Source organism: Saccoglossus kowalevskii, chromosome 22 (assembly GCF_978046115.1).
Source record: "Saccoglossus kowalevskii chromosome 22, keSacKowa6.1, whole genome shotgun sequence".
NCBI lineage: Eukaryota > Metazoa > Hemichordata > Enteropneusta > Harrimaniidae > Saccoglossus > Saccoglossus kowalevskii.
This window is the reverse complement of record NC_140662.1, coordinates 27,495,904-27,514,914: the sequence shown is the minus strand read 5'-3', so window position 1 is coordinate 27,514,914 and position 19,011 is coordinate 27,495,904. Positions and strand designations below refer to the sequence as shown.

At 36.0% G+C, this 19,011-nt stretch overlaps 2 protein-coding genes across 3 annotated transcripts; both read left to right on the top strand.

The window, feature by feature from the left end:
• The first annotated feature begins 1,291 nt into the window (after positions 1-1,291).
• Positions 1,292-5,379, top strand: LOC102809651 (uncharacterized). 2 transcript variants are annotated; one of them, XM_085495950.1, is made up of 5 exons: positions 1,292-1,409; positions 3,194-3,246; positions 3,405-3,479; positions 3,859-3,963; positions 4,239-5,379. In XM_085495950.1, exons 1-5 carry the CDS (start codon positions 1,322-1,324, stop codon positions 4,371-4,373), a joined length of 456 nt encoding a protein of 151 aa, XP_085352076.1. In that variant the 5' UTR covers positions 1,292-1,321; the 3' UTR covers positions 4,374-5,379. The 2 variants fall into 2 exon arrangements, with proteins under 2 accessions (XP_085352076.1, XP_085352075.1); XM_085495949.1 differs by having other exon boundaries at positions 1,303-1,409; positions 3,167-3,246.
• A 122-nt stretch (positions 5,380-5,501) lies between these two features.
• LOC144355185 (uncharacterized) lies at positions 5,502-14,033 on the top strand. The gene is made up of 11 exons (XM_085495615.1): positions 5,502-5,996; positions 7,003-7,133; positions 7,506-7,704; positions 8,034-8,162; positions 8,256-8,454; positions 8,587-8,699; positions 8,923-9,048; positions 9,226-9,627; positions 9,712-9,855; positions 10,067-13,054; positions 13,635-14,033. Exons 1-10 carry the CDS (start codon positions 5,981-5,983, stop codon positions 10,492-10,494), a joined length of 1,887 nt encoding a protein of 628 aa, XP_085351741.1. The 5' UTR covers positions 5,502-5,980; the 3' UTR covers positions 10,495-13,054; positions 13,635-14,033.
• The last annotated feature ends 4,978 nt before the right edge of the window (positions 14,034-19,011 follow it).

Below are 19,011 nucleotides of genomic sequence, written 5' to 3'. Positions count from 1 at the left end.
TTTGTCAACAGGCAAAATGTAAACAAGAGCGGGAAACATCACAGGTCTTGACAACACAAGCCTACAAAACGTTATTAAATGCCGCTCAATACAGAACAGATGACATTATGGTTCGAAGAATATTAGATGTTGATCTAAATGCACTTGAGGCAAAATTCCATCGAGGTTGATATCGAAGATACACAGCTGTAACAACATCTACGAATCTTTGGAATATGATGCTGCATTTCAAAGTTAACGAGGTTGAATCAATGTTCGTCCATGAAAGCAGAACCTCTGAGATGAACACTTTTCTAGAAATGTTTAAAAATCACCTGAGGGCACAAAGAATAACAAAGCGACACCTCTAGCAATACAAGATGCAGAAGTTGAAAACTCGACTTTTCAACAAATATAAAGATGCAATTCTATTTTATCAAAGGATTTGAACTTGGGTGTACCGATAATGAGTCTGATGCAACAACCAACAATCGCAGAATGATGATTGAAGCCTGTATCATTTGTCTCACAATATCATAGCTGAACACACAGAGTACTCAGTTGAAATGATGCTCCCCAACTGTCTTCAGTCTAGCCTATTTATAGGGCATAAATGGGCCAGATTCGGGTACACCACCTGGGTTTCAACAGGAACCAATCAGAATGTGGTCTTGCCAACAGCTGTCTCACGATGACATGCTAGCATGCTAGACAATTCAGTAGATCGTAATCATCCTTTTTTATGTAAATTAGAAGCACACCTTGTAGATTCAAATTGTCTATCCAAAGTTGTAAACAAGTATGACCTATCAATCAACTTTATCACACAGCACTGCATACAAGGTCTTTCTATGATTTCATGCACACTTTTATTTGCAGGGTTTGAGAAAAATATAAAAAAACATAGAATATAGAATGCTGATACACTTACATATTGAAAATGTACACCCTGGGTGGCGGTACAAAGCAGACTAACTATTGATTAGTATGTCCTCATTTCCACGTTCAATGATATTCAATGACATTTTAGAGTTCTGTTTTCAATTCGTATGACGTATTATGTCTGATGCCAATTCTATTTAATATTACTGTTTCCTCCTTTCGTGTTGCTCATTGCAGATAGTGATATGTACCAGCTGTGTGTCTGATGCAATGTCTGGAATCCGAAAAGACGTTGTGTAATTGAGCGTGTCCACTTTTCATTAGTATAAGTCATTCATGCGGGTTAACATGCCACTCTCTGTTCCCCTGACCTGAAAGCAATACCCTGTATCAGCGTGCTTTTAAATTTTACTTTTCCTCGTTCAGTCAAATCATTCTGTGTCAGTTACGCGGCTTGTATATGGTTGTCAACGTAGAGGCAGTGAGAATGTTCTATCTTCTGATGTGCCTTTGTTCTTGGATACACCTGTGTCATAGCATTCTGTCAGGTAATCCTTTAGTAATACTTTCTAGCTTATTTCTATGGCTTCTTATTATAATATATCATGGGTTACTGTGACATAAATTGTTAGTGAAAAGTGCTTTTAAAAAACAGAGCCATTGATGTGTGAATGAAAAGCACACATGTTTGGTTACTTGTCAACAACCAATTGCACATGTTTATATTTAGACTGATTATACAATTATTGGATTGTGTTGTCATGTTGTTGAATGTATTCTATTGTTTTCATGGCCATAATTTAGTTGTAGTATTTAAGTTGAAACATGTGTGAAAACCTTTAGTCAGGAAGGTGACCTGATTTGACCCTGTATCATCATGTTAAGCTGTACTCTGTACAGCGGTACATATGCAGCCGTGCTCGTGCTGTTTAGTAATCCCTGCTAACCAACATGAACCATTGAAGTTCACTGCCCGAAATACTCGTACCGTTGCTACTAGTAGCAGCGGATAGCAGTGCAGTTTAAATTGTAGTGCAGCTGCTCTGACAGTGTACCAGAAACGAAAAAAACGGAAAATGGTACATTGCTGTTCATCGGAGAGTGGTGTTATGAATTAGTTTTCGCGTATCTGTTGACCGACTCGGTTAGATTATTGCTAGTGAATGGCTGTGTTATATCTGTCATCATTTAGGCTTATGCGAGGTCCTGGACGGAACTTGACTCAGTGATTTGGAACTAATTACGATATAACCGTCGCCATCCGGACTACTATTTCTGACAGTTTGGTATTTGTAGTTTATTAATATAGCGGACGATTAATCAGTAGATATGACGTAATCAGTCTTTAGTGTGATTGGCTGTGTGTAAATTGAATGTGTGAAGGTTACGCCTTGGAGTCTTTACTTTTTTTGTAATTGGTTAAGTTTTGATACGTAATAAACAGTCTAGTCCTTGGTCAGAGAGAGAGAGAGAGCTCCACGAGACGAGAGAGTCTTGGTGAGTCCGGGGCAGATTTCCAGACGAGTAAGTCCTGGGCAGAGTCTTGGACGAGGCAGTTTGCCTCGTGGCGTTCTCAATGTGGCCAAAGACTAGCTATAGATACGTATTCCGTTGTGTGTGTCTATTTGACTGTAAGGTTTAAGTGACTTTACCGATCCCGTACCTCAAGCGGACGTGTATAGAGAGACAAGACGAAATCCCCCATGACAGTGGAGTGTTCCCTGTAGCATCGATCAAGTCCCAAGTTTTAATTGTTTTACTGTATATCATCACTCTTTGCTGGTCCCAGTGACTAGCAACCCGTAATATTTGTTTATTTAAGGGAAGACAATTTTATATATTGTTTTGATGTATTGTATTCGTTACCGGTATATTTCCTGCCTTGCACTGCCTCAGTTGTGGTGATATACTTTCAATAAACGTTCCCCGCCAGGTGACAGGGAACGAGCTGAAGGGAGAAGACTTATAAGATAAGCACGCTACCAAAGACCTGTATTCAAGACATGCTCCCAGCTCCTGGATACGGAGTAGCCCTACATATGCCCCTGCCCATATTTTACATCACAATACTATACGTTTGTCATGCTTTCTACTCATGTATTAATTGACTGAATTTATAAGGATCCATTGACGGGTCAGTCGTAAATCAAAAGAGCAGCGAAATGAACAAGTGAACCTTCAAACATGACAATAACAAGTGTATTTACACAAATCAAACACCTGATATGCCAGGTTGCATGACATAAATGATGCATTGCAGTGTTATAATGACTCTTTAAGAATTGTATTTTATCTAACTATTCAGCACAGTTGTGTTTTTCGTGTCATACAGGTGAATTGAACAATGAAAGTTCAACTAAATATTACAGTATATGCATATTGGAGGTAGGTGTCGGCGTTATGAACCATTTTATTTTTAATAAATCATCACATAATTACTTTGAACAAGACTTTTCGTGTTACGTCATTGGAATCGTGATTTTCATCGCCAAACTTAATCTTGATTGGTTAATCCATTCTCAGTACACTGTTTTTTTTATCAGAATTTACAACCTGGAAGCTTGATATTTCGCCTAGATGGAGACGTTAACAACTTGAGTGTTAGCGAAGAGGACAAGGTAACGATTTACACGTACACATATTTTAATTCTCTTTTGCTTGAATTATACGTCTTAAAGCAGTATACTTTCTGAATCACAAATATTGAACTAATTAGACATAGGATTATCTAAATTATTAAAACCTTCTAAATCACTAATCATTAACCAATCAGACATATAAGTATCGAGTCATAAATCTCTTTATCCTTTGATACATAAACGGTTTATAGATATATATTATTAAATCTCATATATCTGTATCTTCTGATTCTCAAATCAATAATTCATTGAAAACAGTTTTATTAGATACGAAGTATTTGTTTTCCCGTGTCTACGTTTCCTGTTTACGAATCACAAACTAATTGAAACCTATAAATCAAACAAAACATCTTTTCAGGTTGCACATTTTTTCTGTGATACGAACAAACCAGAAATATATATCTCAACATTTCTCAACTTTGATGAAAAACATGAATATATTCTCCACTTGCAATGGAATACTGTAAGTAATATTCGCTATATAAGTTCATTATGTTAAAATCCTAGTTAATGTGATTGTTGACATAAATGAAATGATGTTTGAAGTGATAAATTCATTAATACACTGAACATGACTACCTGGATTTGTATGTATGTTGTTGTATGTGACGTTAGAAATTCAGCTTGTGCATGTAGCGTAATGAGGTGTGAGTCTTCTTATAGTAGTATGACGCTTTGCCGCGCTCGTGAGTTTGAATGTCGTGATTAATTTAATTGTACACATAATGTTTATTTTAGGCAAATTTCACTAATTTTGGTGTACTCAATGTGATGGTCGAAGACGTTGCTGATTGGCCACCAGTGTTTAATGAAAGCTGTGCGTTTCAAGATTTGAAAGCAAGGACGAAAAACGATCTAGTAAGTAATATATAAACATCTTACTAATTGAAAGTGCATCAAACCAAAATGTGATGTATTCAATTGGTTTCTAAACATACACATTGTTCATGCATTTAACACAAGCTCACAAAACGTTTGATATTAGAATTTAATACGTTTGATATTAACATTCGGAGTGGCTCCCCTACTCGGATAATGATTATTCACACTATATTGTGAACACAGCTGTGTCCCAAGAATGACGAATCGCAATGAAAAGTGTATTTTTCTCATGATCGCTCTACACTCTTTGATATAAATTACTTTATATTGTGATATTATCAATGGTCACAGCTTGCTTATTGAGAACCCCCAGCTTTAGTCTGCTTAATTGTAAGGATCGGGATTACTTTTTCCGAAATATAGATTGATTTGTTGAAATAGTTGGAGGGCATTGGAGAGAAATCCATTGTTTGTGGTAATGATTTTAATTTCACAGCTCGCGTTCACACGCACCGTATAAGATAAACTATTGATTACACATATATCTCAGATATTTTGAAAGTCCAATTACTAAGTATGTGGCTTTTTACTTAGGAGACCAAGGCGAAATATTATATGTAGGCTAGAATGCTGGCTTTTGTCACACTCTTGCAGATTTTATTTTAACGTCCATTGCCCTATCAATTATTTTACTCATGTTACAAGTATATTTTGTTCAAGTGGGATTGATGTTTTGCTTTACGGAATGCTACTACAGCAATGCATTACATTGATTTATATAACTCATTTGAAAATCAATTTTAGTAACATTGATGTGATTGAACGCAAACGTGGAACACACTTTTGAGAAATGCCAACATCTATATCAGAGAGCATCGCAAGGTATTTAACTATATGATCTTGTGGTAGACGGGCCACATCACAAGATATTAAATTATGGGATCACGTGATAGATGAACCACAGCACAATGTATTTAACCATGAGATCACGTGATAGATGAATGACATCACAAGGTATTTGACCATGTGATCACATGATAGATGAATCACATCACAAGGTATTTAATCATGTGATCACGTGATAGATGGATAACATCACTAGGTATTTAACAATGTTATCACGTGATAGATGAACCTCATACAATGTATTCAACTATGTAATCACGTAATAGATGAACAACATCACAATGTAATTAATATTTGATCACGTGATAGATGAACCACATCACAATGTATTTAACTATGTGATCACGTGATAGATGAATCACATCACAAGGTATTTAACTATGTGATCACTTGATAGATGGACCACATCACAATGTATTTAACTATGTGATCACGTGATAGATGAACCACACCACAATGTATTGAATTGAATTCAGCAGCTCCTTTATTGCCAACGGTCTAAAACGTGACGAACGATTATGCACGAGGAATCAAAATGACAATTAAAAACGCTCCCACTACTTAACGCCCAAGACTTGGCACAGGATAATCCACAACAGAAAATTATTGATTTTTTTAATTTGAAAATTCATGGAATTAACTATTAATTATAATTTCTTTTTTTCAAGCCTTTACCATTTAGGTTCAGATATGTAAATGGACTAATTGCCCCATGGCATTGGCATGGAGATGGGCATGATATACTTATACAGATGAATAACAGTCAATGTACGCGTGTAACGTAAATTATACATACTAGTATGGTAGCATTAAATATATTTGTTTATTTTAGTTTTGTTTTTTGGCAATGGGGCAATCACAACTTTAAGATGTATTGTGCAGAAACAAAATAGTCACATGACTAGATTTCTACAACCAGTTTCTGTGTGATTCACACATTGATAATATTTGGGAAAGGCTGAATATGTGTTTTTACTACAGATATGTTCCACTGTGTAGAAACATTGGTTTTATTGCTTTTTAAAAATGTGGATTAAAATCCGATCTCTGTTCAACATATTCACGTCGTGTATCATAAGATGCAGTGTTTGTAAACTGTTAATAGTGATATAAATTTCTGTCTCATTCCGTGTTTGTTACAATTTTGTTAAAATAAGTGTAAATTCACTTGTAGATACATATGTTACGTAATGGTATAAGGGTTAATGTGCTTTAGTTGCTCATATGCTTTATTTTTGCAGTTGTGTTGATGTATTCCTTTTTGACCCTGCTACAAATCTACACGACGTGCATATAATTACCCTATGATGGCTGATCTAATCGAATATCGTCTGGTATGGTATACAGTTTAGATACCCATTGTACAAAAACAAGCAAATAGTGAGAATGTTGTTGTGTCCCAGTAGAGTACTTTACTAAATGATACATTCTTTGAAATTTCAGTGAAAGAGTATTATTATCAGAAATAGGACATCGACACTGGAATCCAGTTTATTTTAATTCTTAGTCAGTATGACATATACATGATAAACACAGATATGCCTAAAATCAAATTCAAAATTATTAACGTGGCTTTTAAAAATAAGTCATAGAACTATGTTGATTCTGCATAATACGTTAAATAGCTGTAGGTGGAATACAGGCCAATCAGTGACCATAAAATATATGATATATAGATATAGATATATCTTTGGTCGCATAATATATTTACATTTAAATATTTAAGCATCAATACTCATGAAATTGGCAATGTATTTTTACTGTTGTCCTTCAGGTAGATTTTCTACTATCAAACCTTTACATCCTGAACAAATTGACAAATTTGTCACTTTAGCCACTGATGATGTAGAGCACGGTGGTTGTAAATTCGGCGGTGACATCTATACTAAACCTACAGTTTGTAATGTGAGTAACAATTTGTTCATGTATTTGTTGATTTGCTGTTTTTTCCACACATATTTGGAATGTGCTTCATTTGGCTGTGTATGTTGCGTCATAACTCTGTATGTAAATATGTTAACCGGCACATGAGTCTGATAAAACATATTTATTAATTTTATATGTTCAGTCAGATGTAGCTATGAATGCACTCATTGTATCAGTAAAACCCATTTATAAATTCATAGTAGGAAACGCAGGCATTGTTGTCAGCAGAGACGATCTCATAGACATAATACAGAGAATCTTACTACTGTCACATAATAAAGAGGATACACGAATAAATGCTCAATTCGATGTTAAGATCACTTGTTTATTTTCATTACAATTAAATTCCAGAATTCTATTTACCAAGACATTGAATTCGATGATGATTTGATAGTATATTGGGAATTGGATGGCGTTTTCCAAGTCGTTTTCCATGCTACTATAGAGAGAGTACACAGTGGTATAGAGTGTAATTTAAGAAATTTGCTTGGCGTATTCCCAGATTACAACCTAATGCAACTTCATGCAACTTATCAAGTAGATGTAATTGGTGAGCTTCAAAGCGCGTTACATGCTTTCTGTTTGCACGCGACCAAGCAACTGAGAAAACAATATAACGAACACTGAAAATAATGCATATAGATATTATGACTAGAACATGCCAACCATGTTTGCTTTAGTTGACATTCTCAAGGATAACACGGTTGATGCAAAGTTCGCTTCATAATTTGATATATATGTATTTGTTAATTGTCGTTAAAAGTAACTATCAACAATAATAACAACAATGATGAATAACCGTCATCAGTCAAACATAGTGCACACCTGTTCATATGCAAATTAACCAACTTGGTAAATCAATGTCATATTTTGTTGCAGGTTGCCCAGATGGGAAGTTTGGCGGAAAATGTGAAAATGACTGTTATTGTCAGAATGGAGCCACCTGTCACATGTTCAATGGTGCATGCAAGTGCGCAGCAGGATGGAAAGGGATAGCCTGTGATATAGGTGACCTATACCTTTGCAAAATTGCAAAATAACTAATGCAAGAACAAACTTGCTCTCGAATCAGATGATATATATATTTCTTTTTCTTTGCAGTCTCTCCAAGAGTAACTTTTAATTTCCCTGCCTATGATGCTTTGGTCGGTGACTTTTTAACATTCGCCTGCAATTTCAATCACCTAGACAATTCTGATATATACAATAGAAGCTTTTATTATAATGGTGATTTACTTACGTCAGATGATTTGTATTTTAATAATGATACTCGGATTGTTATATGGAGTGGAGAGGAAAGGTGAGTTTTTGCCCCAAACCATGTTTGGTGTAGACATAACAAATAAAGAAAAGATATAATATTTTTCATTAAAACAAGTTACACAAGATATAGTAATTGGATGATTTGTGTGTTTTATACTACTGTTTTCAGATATGTAATGGAAATATACTCTGTTGCGGATGAACATGCAGGAACATACGAATGTAAGGTTGTTGATACAAATGGTAATACTTATACAGATACTCTAACTTTGACAGTGACAGGTAAACCAGTTTGATACATAAATAATAATTGTGTTTGATATGCTAGATTTCGCTTAACTTGGGAATCATAGTATGGGATGAAAATATACTCTGTTGCTGATGAACATGCAGGAACAAATGAATGTAAGCTTGTTGGCAGAGAATGGTAATGGTAAATATTGGCTGAGATATAATATGGATTTCATAATTACTAATACAAACAATTAAAACATTCTTTTGTTAGGATGTGAAATTAATCGCTGGGGTATGTTATGTGATAAAATATGTGACTGTAAAAATTATGGAAACTGCAGTCGTAAAGTTGGTTGTGTGTGTAGTGAGGGCTGGGAAGGAGTGCATTGCACAAAAGGTAAGTGAATCTGAACAACGTTGGCAAAATGTTAATAGCAATCACATATTTAACATTCTGAACAATACATTGTCAATATTATTGTTATAGAACAGCTGATGAAAATCTAACTGTTGTTGCATTCAGTTTAATCACAGAGCCTTGCAAATATGTAATATAATTTGTGTCAATATGCAGATGTAGGGGCACCGGAGTTTGTGTTTTGTCCACATAACATCACGGCATTATTAGATGAAGGTTCATCGTCTACTGGAGTCACGTGGCCAAATGTTGAAGCCATTGACAATTCGGGACTGTTTAATCAGACATCAAACCATCAATCAGGAGATAGATTTATCGTAGGAATACACAACATATTGTACACAGCAGTAGATATTCATGGAAATACTGCCTTGTGTAGATTCAGTGTAAATGTGGAAGCTCTCAATATTGGAACAAAGAAAACTGTTATTGTATCATTAATCGTGACTTCACTACTTCTGGTAGTGTTAGTTACACTTGGGTCTGTTGTATGTTTCCTGTATAGAAGACAGATTGAACTCATATATACAACACTATGTGGTAAATATGAGGAAGACGGTAAGTATATATTAGTCTCATAGTTTCTGATCAGTGTAATATTTATACCTCAATGTCAAACGTCATTATTAGTAAATTTTACAGATGATAAGGAATGGGATGCCTTTGTAGCCGTCAAAGGAGAAACATCAGACGAAACATTTGTATATAAAGTATTATTGCCGGAATTGGAAGAAATTAATGAATATAAACTGATTATTCATCATAGAAATTTCACACCTGGAATGCGTAAGTACACGGCAGACTGACATGATCGTATCTTAACAGCAGAAATCACAAATAAGAGCTCTTAACCCAATCATGATCGTAAAAATACCAATTTATAGTATATATCCACGTTTTCTAAATCTATAGCCCAGATGAAATATGTTATTTCAAAACAGCGTAATCATAATTTTTTGTACTTCTACATACCTAGATACTTATTTTTATATTCCAGCTATTGTTGATAATATAATACATGCGATTCAGAACAGTCGACGTACTATATTGATATTATCACCTGAGTTTATAAAAAGTGATTGGTGCAATTATGAAGTTGATCAAGCTAGAGTTGAAATGTTCGGATTACGTCATAAGCTGATTCCTATAATATTCAAAGACGTGACACACATGGGTGACGAAATGTCTGCTACGTTGAAATCCATTTTAGACACAATCAACTATCTTGTATGGCCTAGCGATGGGTCTGAAAAAGAGAAGAAGATGTTTTGGAAGAAATTATATTCCGCAATGCCTCGAAAACATCAAGAGCAGCACAGAGTTGGCTTTATATCGCGTATAGTGAATCACATTTGTCATCATAAGCGTTATCTAAGGCTTGCTGACGACGATGATGTTGAGGAGGTAGTTTTAGAAATGATATGAAATTAAACATAAGTCATACACAATGTGATGATCCCAACATTTCATATATGTGCATGTCATCAATGTGTTGTATTAGCATATTCTTTAGGACATTATGATTGAAAGATGTGTATTTCGAATTCTATTTTATGTTTCGTTTGAATAATTATATGATAATCCGAGTCACAACTCTATAGTCATGTAAGTAGCCTAAGTTATGTAAGTATACATAGTTTTGTCAGTATACATAGTTTTGTCAGTATACTTAGTTTTGTCAGTATACTTAGTTTTTTTAATAGCCTTAGTTCTGTTACTATACTTAGTTCTGTTAGTAGCCTTAGTTTTATCGGTATACTTAGTTCTGTCAGTATCCTTAGTTCAGTCGGTATACTTAGTTCTGTCAATAGCCTCAGCTTTGTCGATATACTTAGTTCTGTTAGTAGCCTAAGTTCTGTTAGCTGTTAGTAGACTTAGTTATGTAAGTAGGCTTAGTGCATTAGTTCTGTCAGTAGCCTTAGTTCTGTCAGTAGCCTTATTTCTGTCAGTAGCCTTAGCTCTGTTAGTATACATGGTTATATCAGTAGCCTTAGTTCTGTTATTAGCCGTAGTTTTGTCAGTATACTTAGTTCTTTCAGTATCCTTAGTTTTGTCGGTATACTTAGTTGTGTCAGTAGCCTAAGTTCTGTTAGTTGTTAGTATACTTAGTTCTGTAAGTAGGCTTAGTGCCTTAGTTCTGTCAGTACACTTAGTTCTGTCAGTCGCCTTAGTTATGTCAGTAGGCTTAGTGCATTAGTTCTGTCAGTACACTTAGTTCTGTCAGTAGCCTTAGTTCTGTCAGTATACTTAGTTCTGTCAGTAGCCAAAGTTATGTTAGTTGTTAGTAGACTTAGTGTCTTAGTTCTGTCAGTAGGCTTAGCGCCTTAGTTCTGTCAGTAGACTTAGTTCTGTCAGTAGCCTTAGTTCTGTCAGTAGCCTTAGTTCTGTTAGTATACTTAGTTCTGTCAGTAGCCTTAGTTTTGTCAGTAGCCTTAGTTCTGTCAGTAGGCTTAGTGCCTTAGTTCTGTTAGTAAGCTTAGTAGCCTAAGTTATGTTAGTTGTCAGTAGCCTTAGTTCTGTCAGTAGCTTTAGTTCTGTTACTATACTGAGTTCTGTCAGTAGCCTTAGGTTTGTCAGTAGTCTTAGTTCTGTCAGTAGCCTTACTTCTGTCAGTAGCCTTAGTTCTGTTAGTATACTTAGTTCTGTCAGTAGCCTTTATTTCTGTCAGTAGCCTAAGTTTTGTTAGTTGCTAGTGGACTTAGTTATGTCAGTAGGCTTGGTGCCTTAGTTCTATCATTAGGCTTAGCACCATAGTTCTGTCAGTCGGCTTAGTACCTTGGTTCTGTCAGTGGTTTTAGTTCTGTCAGTTTACTTAGTGCCTTAGTTATTTCAGTAGGCTTAGTGCTTTAGTTTTGTCAGTAGCCTAAGTTCTGTCAGTCGCCTTAATTCCGTCAGTAGACTTTGTGTCTTAGTTCTGTCAGTAGGCTTAGTGCCTTAGTTCAGTCAGTAGCCTTAGTTTTATCAGTAGCCTTAGTTCTGTCAGTAGGCTTAGTGCCTTAGGTCTGTCAGTAGGCTCAGTGCCTTAGTTCTGTCAGTAGCCTTGGTTATGTCAGTAACCTTAGTTCTGTCAGTTGGCTTAGTGCCTTAGTTCTGTCAGTAGCCTTACTTCTGTCAGTAGCCTTAGTTCTGTTAGTATACTTAGCTATGTCAATAGGCTTGGTGCCTTAGTTCTATCAATAGGCTCTGCACCATAGTTCTGTCAGTGGTTTTAGTTCTGTCAGTTTACATAGTGCCTTAGTTTTATCAGTAGGCTTAGTGCTTTAGTTTTTTCAGTAGCCTGAGTTCTGTCAGTCGCCTTAATTCCGTCAGTAGACTTAGTGTCTTAGTTCTGTCAGTAGGCTTAGTGCCTTAGTTCAGTCAGTAGCCTTAGTTTATCAGTAGCCTTAGTTCTGTCAGTAGGCCTAGTGCCTTAGGGCTGTCAGTAGGCCCAGTGCCTTAGTTCTGTCAGTAGCCTTGGTTTTGCCAGTAGCCTTAGTTCTCTCAGTAGGCTTAGTGCCTTAGTTCTGCCAGTAGCCTTAGTTCTGTCAGTAGTTTTAATGCTTTATTTCTGTCAGTGGGGTTGTGCCTTAGTTCTGTCAGTAGCCTTATTTCTGTCAGTAGGTTTAGTGCCTTAGTTCTGTCAGTAGCCTTAGTTTGGCAGTTGCCTTAGTTCTGTCAGTAGGCTAAGTGCATTAGTTCTGTCAGTAGGCTTATCGCCTTAGTTCTGTCAGTAGCCTTAGTTCTGTCAGTAGGTTTACTGCCTTTGTTCTGTCAGTAGCCCTAGTTTGGCAGTTACCTTAGTTCTGTCAGTAGGCTAAGTGCATTAGTTCTGTCAGTAGGCTTATCGCCTTAGTTCTGTCAGTAGCCTTAGTTCTGTCAGTAGGTTTAGTGCTTTAGTTCTGTCAGTGGGCTTGTGTCTTAGTTCTGTCAGTAGGCTTAGTTCTGTCAGTAGACTTAGTTCTGTCAGTAGCCTTAGTTCTGTCAGTAGCCTTAGTTCTGTCAGTAGGTTTAGTGCCTTAGTTCTGTCAGTAGCATTAGTAGCCTCAGTAGCCTTAGTTCTGTCAGTAGGTTTAGTGCCTTAGTTCTGTCAGTAGGTTCAGTTCTGTCAGTAGGTTTAGTGCCTTAGTTCTGTCAGTAGGTTTAGTTCTGCCAGTAGCATTAGTTCTGTCAGTAGCCTTAGTTCTGTCATTAGCCTTAATTATGTCAGTAGGTTTAGTATCTTAGTTCTGTCAGTGGGCTTGTGTATTAGTTCTATCAGTAGCCTAAGTTCTGTCAGTAGGTTTAGTGCTTTAGTTCTGTCAGTAGGTTTAGTGCATTGGTTCTGTCAGCAGCCTTAGTCCTGTCAGTAGCCTTAGTTCTGTCAGTACCCTTAGTTCTGTCAATAGTTTTAGTGCCTTAGTTCTGTATGTAGTCTTATTTCTGTCAGTAACCTTAGTTTTGTCAGTAGGTTTAGTACCTTAGTTCTGTCAGTAGGTTTAGTTCCTTTGTTCTGTCAGTAGGTTTAGTGCATTGGTTCTGTCAGCAGCCTTATTTCTGTCAGTAGCCTTAGTTCTGTCAGTGGACTTGTTTCTTAGCTCTGTCAGTAGCCTTATTTCTGCTAGTAGCCTCAGTTCTGCCAGTAGGCTTAGTATAACTAAAACATGATTCTAAAGATCAATCATGTATAATTTCAGTGAGTGATTTTCCATGGGTATAGGCTTTCCCTATGTAATATATCCTCTACAGTGATAGTATAGTTATGAAATTTAGAGTTTGTTTCATCTTCTCTATACTTGTATTATAACATAAATTGTCGTTTTCACTCTTGCATAATAATATGGTTGGAAAGAATTTTAGCTACAATTTGTGTATTGGGTATTGTTAAGTTCACGGTCGATTAGTTGATGACTATCTGTCATGTTGTATCATGGATTACGCTGATCTTAAATTTGTAGTATGTGTGTTAATAACTCGATGTATATTAAAGCAATGTTTTTCTTATGGTTGATTTGACGAATTGTGAATATTTTCATGTATGGTCGGTGCAAACAGGATTATCAAGAAAACATATTCAATATACAATACAAAAATAAGTGAAATACCTGTTGCAGTGCAGGACCAAACAGTAGAAATAATAATGTTTCAAATTACAAAGTTAAAAAAACAAACAAGAGTTTCTGCACGTGTTTCACGCCTCTGCACCCTTATTTTTAACAACTATGGCTCTGATTGACATATCTAAACATTTACGACATGTACTGTGATACTTTAAAGATGTAAAAACTAAGCACCAATTGCTATATTTAATTCTATATGGGAGAAGCATATTATACAATGAAACAAGCAAATCCTTTGTAGAATGATTATATTTGGTTTCCCTTATAATACGTATTGCACGTTTCTTCAATGTGTAAAGCTATTTATTAGTATCGCTTATTCATCACACACTGAAACAATCTAGCTGTGGAAGAATATACGCAAGCACTATAGTATGTCAGTCGAGCGGTCACTGGCTGATTCAGGAGTTAGCTTATAGTTAAAACTAACTAATATTATATCTTCACCTCATATGTTGATCAACCACAACACCTCTGTAACTGTTATCAGAGCATCTTGACTCAACTTACAATTTAGTAGTTTTTATTCATGTGTGTCAATTTCCGGCGCATTGTCAATGTCAGTGTCTTACTAGTGGTAATAGCAAAGTATTCTATGTTCTTCGAGTAATTAGGTGTTCATATTTTTCCACCCAAAAACAACCGAATCGGCCGAATTTTATTAGCGGTTGGCTCAATGAATCGTTTACCTGTGAAATTTAGTTTTTCCCCGATTTGTATGAAACTAAAAACTGTGACGTGTTTGAATTAATTAAATAAAAATAATATGGTACATTTCTGTTTTCGACATTGTGAAATTCGTTCATGGAGAAAAATACACTATAGTCGCGCCACGCATATGTGAGAGATATGGTTCTCATATAATAAAGATGGCGATGTTGGCTGTTTCATATTACCAAGATATTACCAAGCTTTAATTAAGTACTTTTTTGGTGATTGGAAAGTATCGACGGAGTCGTCGGCGGAAATTAGCGCCTGTGACGCCCGGAGCAAAACTCGTACATGTTATTCATTAGAAAAGCGCATTGGATTTTGGGAAAATCGATGTCTGTGAACACAAATGTCGCACGACCACCGACTTTTAAAGTTGGCCATCCTAAAACTTGAAAATAATTATAACATATGAACTGCATTCAGCAGTGTAAACCGATACTAAATACAGATCACCAACGCCAAATGAGCGACATTGTAATCAGTGACCAAGACTTATTCAATCTACCACCAGTACAAACGCGACGACCGCTGTCGGCGAAAGTCATCCCGTCAGTAGAGTACCGCAGTTGCACGGAATGATTGCCAATTTACAGATCTGTGGAAGAACTTTTAACTTGAACATAAATTGTGTATCACGGTCGTCCAGTTCAAGTTCTGTTGTGACCCCAACTAAAAGTCCACGAGTTATTCATTTGGACAGTGACTCAGATTAGATGTGTTATTATTATTTTATTATTTTACAGTGACACATGTTCTACACTGACATTCGTGATGCTTCGCTCGTGATAGTGCGACCACAGGATCCGGGGGTGGGGGAGTCACTCTAAATGCCATCACTACCCCATTGCGTTCCAAATTTAGCGGGAAACGGGGATGTTTTTCACTTTCTAAATAGGCCCCCTTTAAAATGTTAATGTCTGCAATAGGCCCACAGGAATAAACTCACAGGGTTGCTGCGCCGCTGTAACAACCACCATTACAATACACAGCCCTAGGCCCCGAATTGGCGGACCCATAGCCCGACCAGGCTCCAAACGCCCACCCGAACTTTCCCACCGGGACTTTCCTGCCACTTCTAACACGATTTTTGTTCTTCTGCTGCTCTAGGGTACTAAATTTACATTGCGTCCACAACAGGGGGTATGGTTTACCAATGTGCTGCCAGCCCCAGGGGGCTATTATTTTTTAGCAAGAATTCACATGGTGTAAGGTTTTAATATAGAGTGATCCCACCGGGCGCAGGACCCACCGCATGAAAATACCAATCATACGCAACCACAGCCACGGGGTGGGGTGGGGGTTGGTTCTGTTATATTACTTAATAAGGTGCTATCATGACCAGCTCATTATGAAATACGTTACCTTTGGTGGTCGTCTATCTAGGTCATTGCATATGTACCATGATGTTTAGTTACGAGTACACTTTTAGTATCCTGACTATAGTTTAGTTTTTTTTTCACTTAATTATTGTGTTACTTGCATGAAGTTGGTTAGATACTCCATTAATGTCACTAATCAATAAACAGTTTAATGACACATTTTTATCAACTTAAAATACTTTGTGTATTTATAATGTTCTTATTTCCAGTAAAAACTGTTTAAATACACTGTACACGTGTTTTTAATTTAAACAATGTATTTTACAGAAAAGCAAGAAAGTGCACATAGTGTATGTAATGTTTAGTTCAAACAAACTTACACGTTCAATGAACTCTGTTTTCAATTCATATGACTTATTATGCCATGCCCATTTCCCTTTTCTGTTTCCTTCTTCCGTGTTGCTGAATGCTCTTAGTAGTATGTGTCGGCTGCGTGTCTGATGCAAGGTTGACAGTCTGGTATCAGAAAAGAATTTGTGTAATTAGGCGTGTCAGCTTGTCATTAGTGTAAGGCATTCATGCGGTCTTACATGCCGCTTTTTGTTCCGCTGACCTGAAAGCAATTTACGGGGTCAGTGTGGTTTTAATTCAGGGGTATTTAGCCTTTCACTTCCTCTTTTTTGCCCAGTGAAATTGTTGTGTGTCGGTTACGCGCCTGGTGTATGGTTGTCAACGTAGAGGCAGAGAAGATGTTGTATCATTTAGTGTGTTTCTGTTTCTTTTTACATCTGTGTCATAGCATTCTGTCAGATAATCTTCCAGTAATTCTCTCCGACTAATTTATATGCATGTGCTCACACCAAAGGGGGCGACCTTACTAGAGAGTCCGGGGGACATGTTCCCCTTAAAAATGTTTAAATGCTATTTCCTGCATTTTGCGAGGAGTAAATTTTGTAAACATTTCCAAAGGGCGGGAAGAGAGACCACCCTGTGGCGCCGCCACTGTATTACTCGAAGGTCAAAAATAGGTACATACTTGACCCAAATGTTCTTTATGTCATCTTTGAGGGATAAATTTGAAGACAAAATGTCAAGATCATAGAGTGTCATAGAGAGATTATATATATATGAGAAAATAGCCAGGGCCATTAAAATAGGAACACATATGATGTTTAATTCACAAGTTTATAAGGCCTAAACTGTTTTAGACGCCTGGTGTATGGATGTCAACCTAGAGACAGAGAAGATGTTCCTGTTCCTGTATACATCTGTGCCATAGCATTCTGTCTCCTACTAAGTTATATGCATGTGCTTTTGTGGACGCATATGATATTTAATTCACCAGACTATGCAGTTTATAAGGCCTAAACTGTTTTAAATTATAATACTAATTTAAAATATAAAAATAACTACCGTTTATTGTGATCTGACATTTTTTTCTAAAATAAAGTCAAATGGACCAGAAACAAAACTTGTGTTAGTCATCTACCGCCCACATAAACATAATGAGAAATTCTGATATAGCGGTAATGTACTGTTGTTAGAAATACTACTACAATTACTGGGTCCAAATTATCTAAATTTGTGTATTGATTTAAAGCTGTACAATGTTTTCCAATATAAAACCTTCTAGCTATATATATCAGTCAAGCAGATAATTTTTTAGTGGTATTGTATGATTCACATCACTAACATTCAACAAATCATAATGAGATATGAAAATAAAAATGAAATAAATCAGTTCAGTTAAATCAGGTATCAAACAAATTAATATGGATATGCCTAGCCCACCAAAATGTCACACATCATAGTACTTTCCAAGGAGGGGTACATATAAATAACCAGTATTTTCTGTTTATGTGATACTATATACAGTGAAATTCAAGACATCATTCCATTTAAAATTGTCATGGCTAAAAGTTGTAGTATTTTAATCAAAACAACATAATGGAAATTCTATAATTCTATACAATGTAATAATTAAGCAGTAAAAGCAATATAAACTAGTGTTAATATGTTTCTGAATTCACTTTGTTGAACTATACATCAAGTATCTAAAATTTACCGTTCATACATTTGAACATAACATATATCTACAGATATTGTACGGTAGTATAAACATACAGCTGAGATTTTAATAATGGCAGAACATCTTTCTATTATTAATTAAAGAAAGTCAGGTTTTACAATAATATGTAGAATCAAATAACAAGAATACCAAAAATCTACCCAGAGAATTTCCAGTAGTCTTCCCAAACATATAACTTTACAAAACGATAACTCTACAATCAAAAAAAGTCTATAGATATCTATAGAAATTTCATAGAAGAATGTTGAAAGGGCATTGATTCGTTCAACTCGACGAATAGTGATTTCCAGCAGTAAACCAAATAGTGATTGATTTACTTAATATAAATCACTTTGTAAATGCTTTGTATTTCAAAATTTACTTCCCGGTAGCTTGATATTTCGTCTTAGTGGTGCAGTCAACACCTTCAGTATTGAAGAGGAAAGCAAGGTAAGTTGTTTTCACAACTTTTGTATGTTCTAGAAATTTTAAACTCAGATGGTGCAAGCATTCAGGATTTTTGAAAGCAAACTTAAACCATCAAATCTCACTATCCCCGCCATAGATGGCTTTACAATATCATTGAAAATGTAACGGAAAATTTCATAATGTTAGGCAAGCCTGAATTATCGCTCTTCAAACATATCCTTTTTTACATCACGCTGAAATGCAAAATGGTCATAAAATTCAACATACATTTGAACAGAAGTAAAGGTGATGACGTGTTACTATTTTCCAAGTTAACATTAATAAATTAATTAGACAG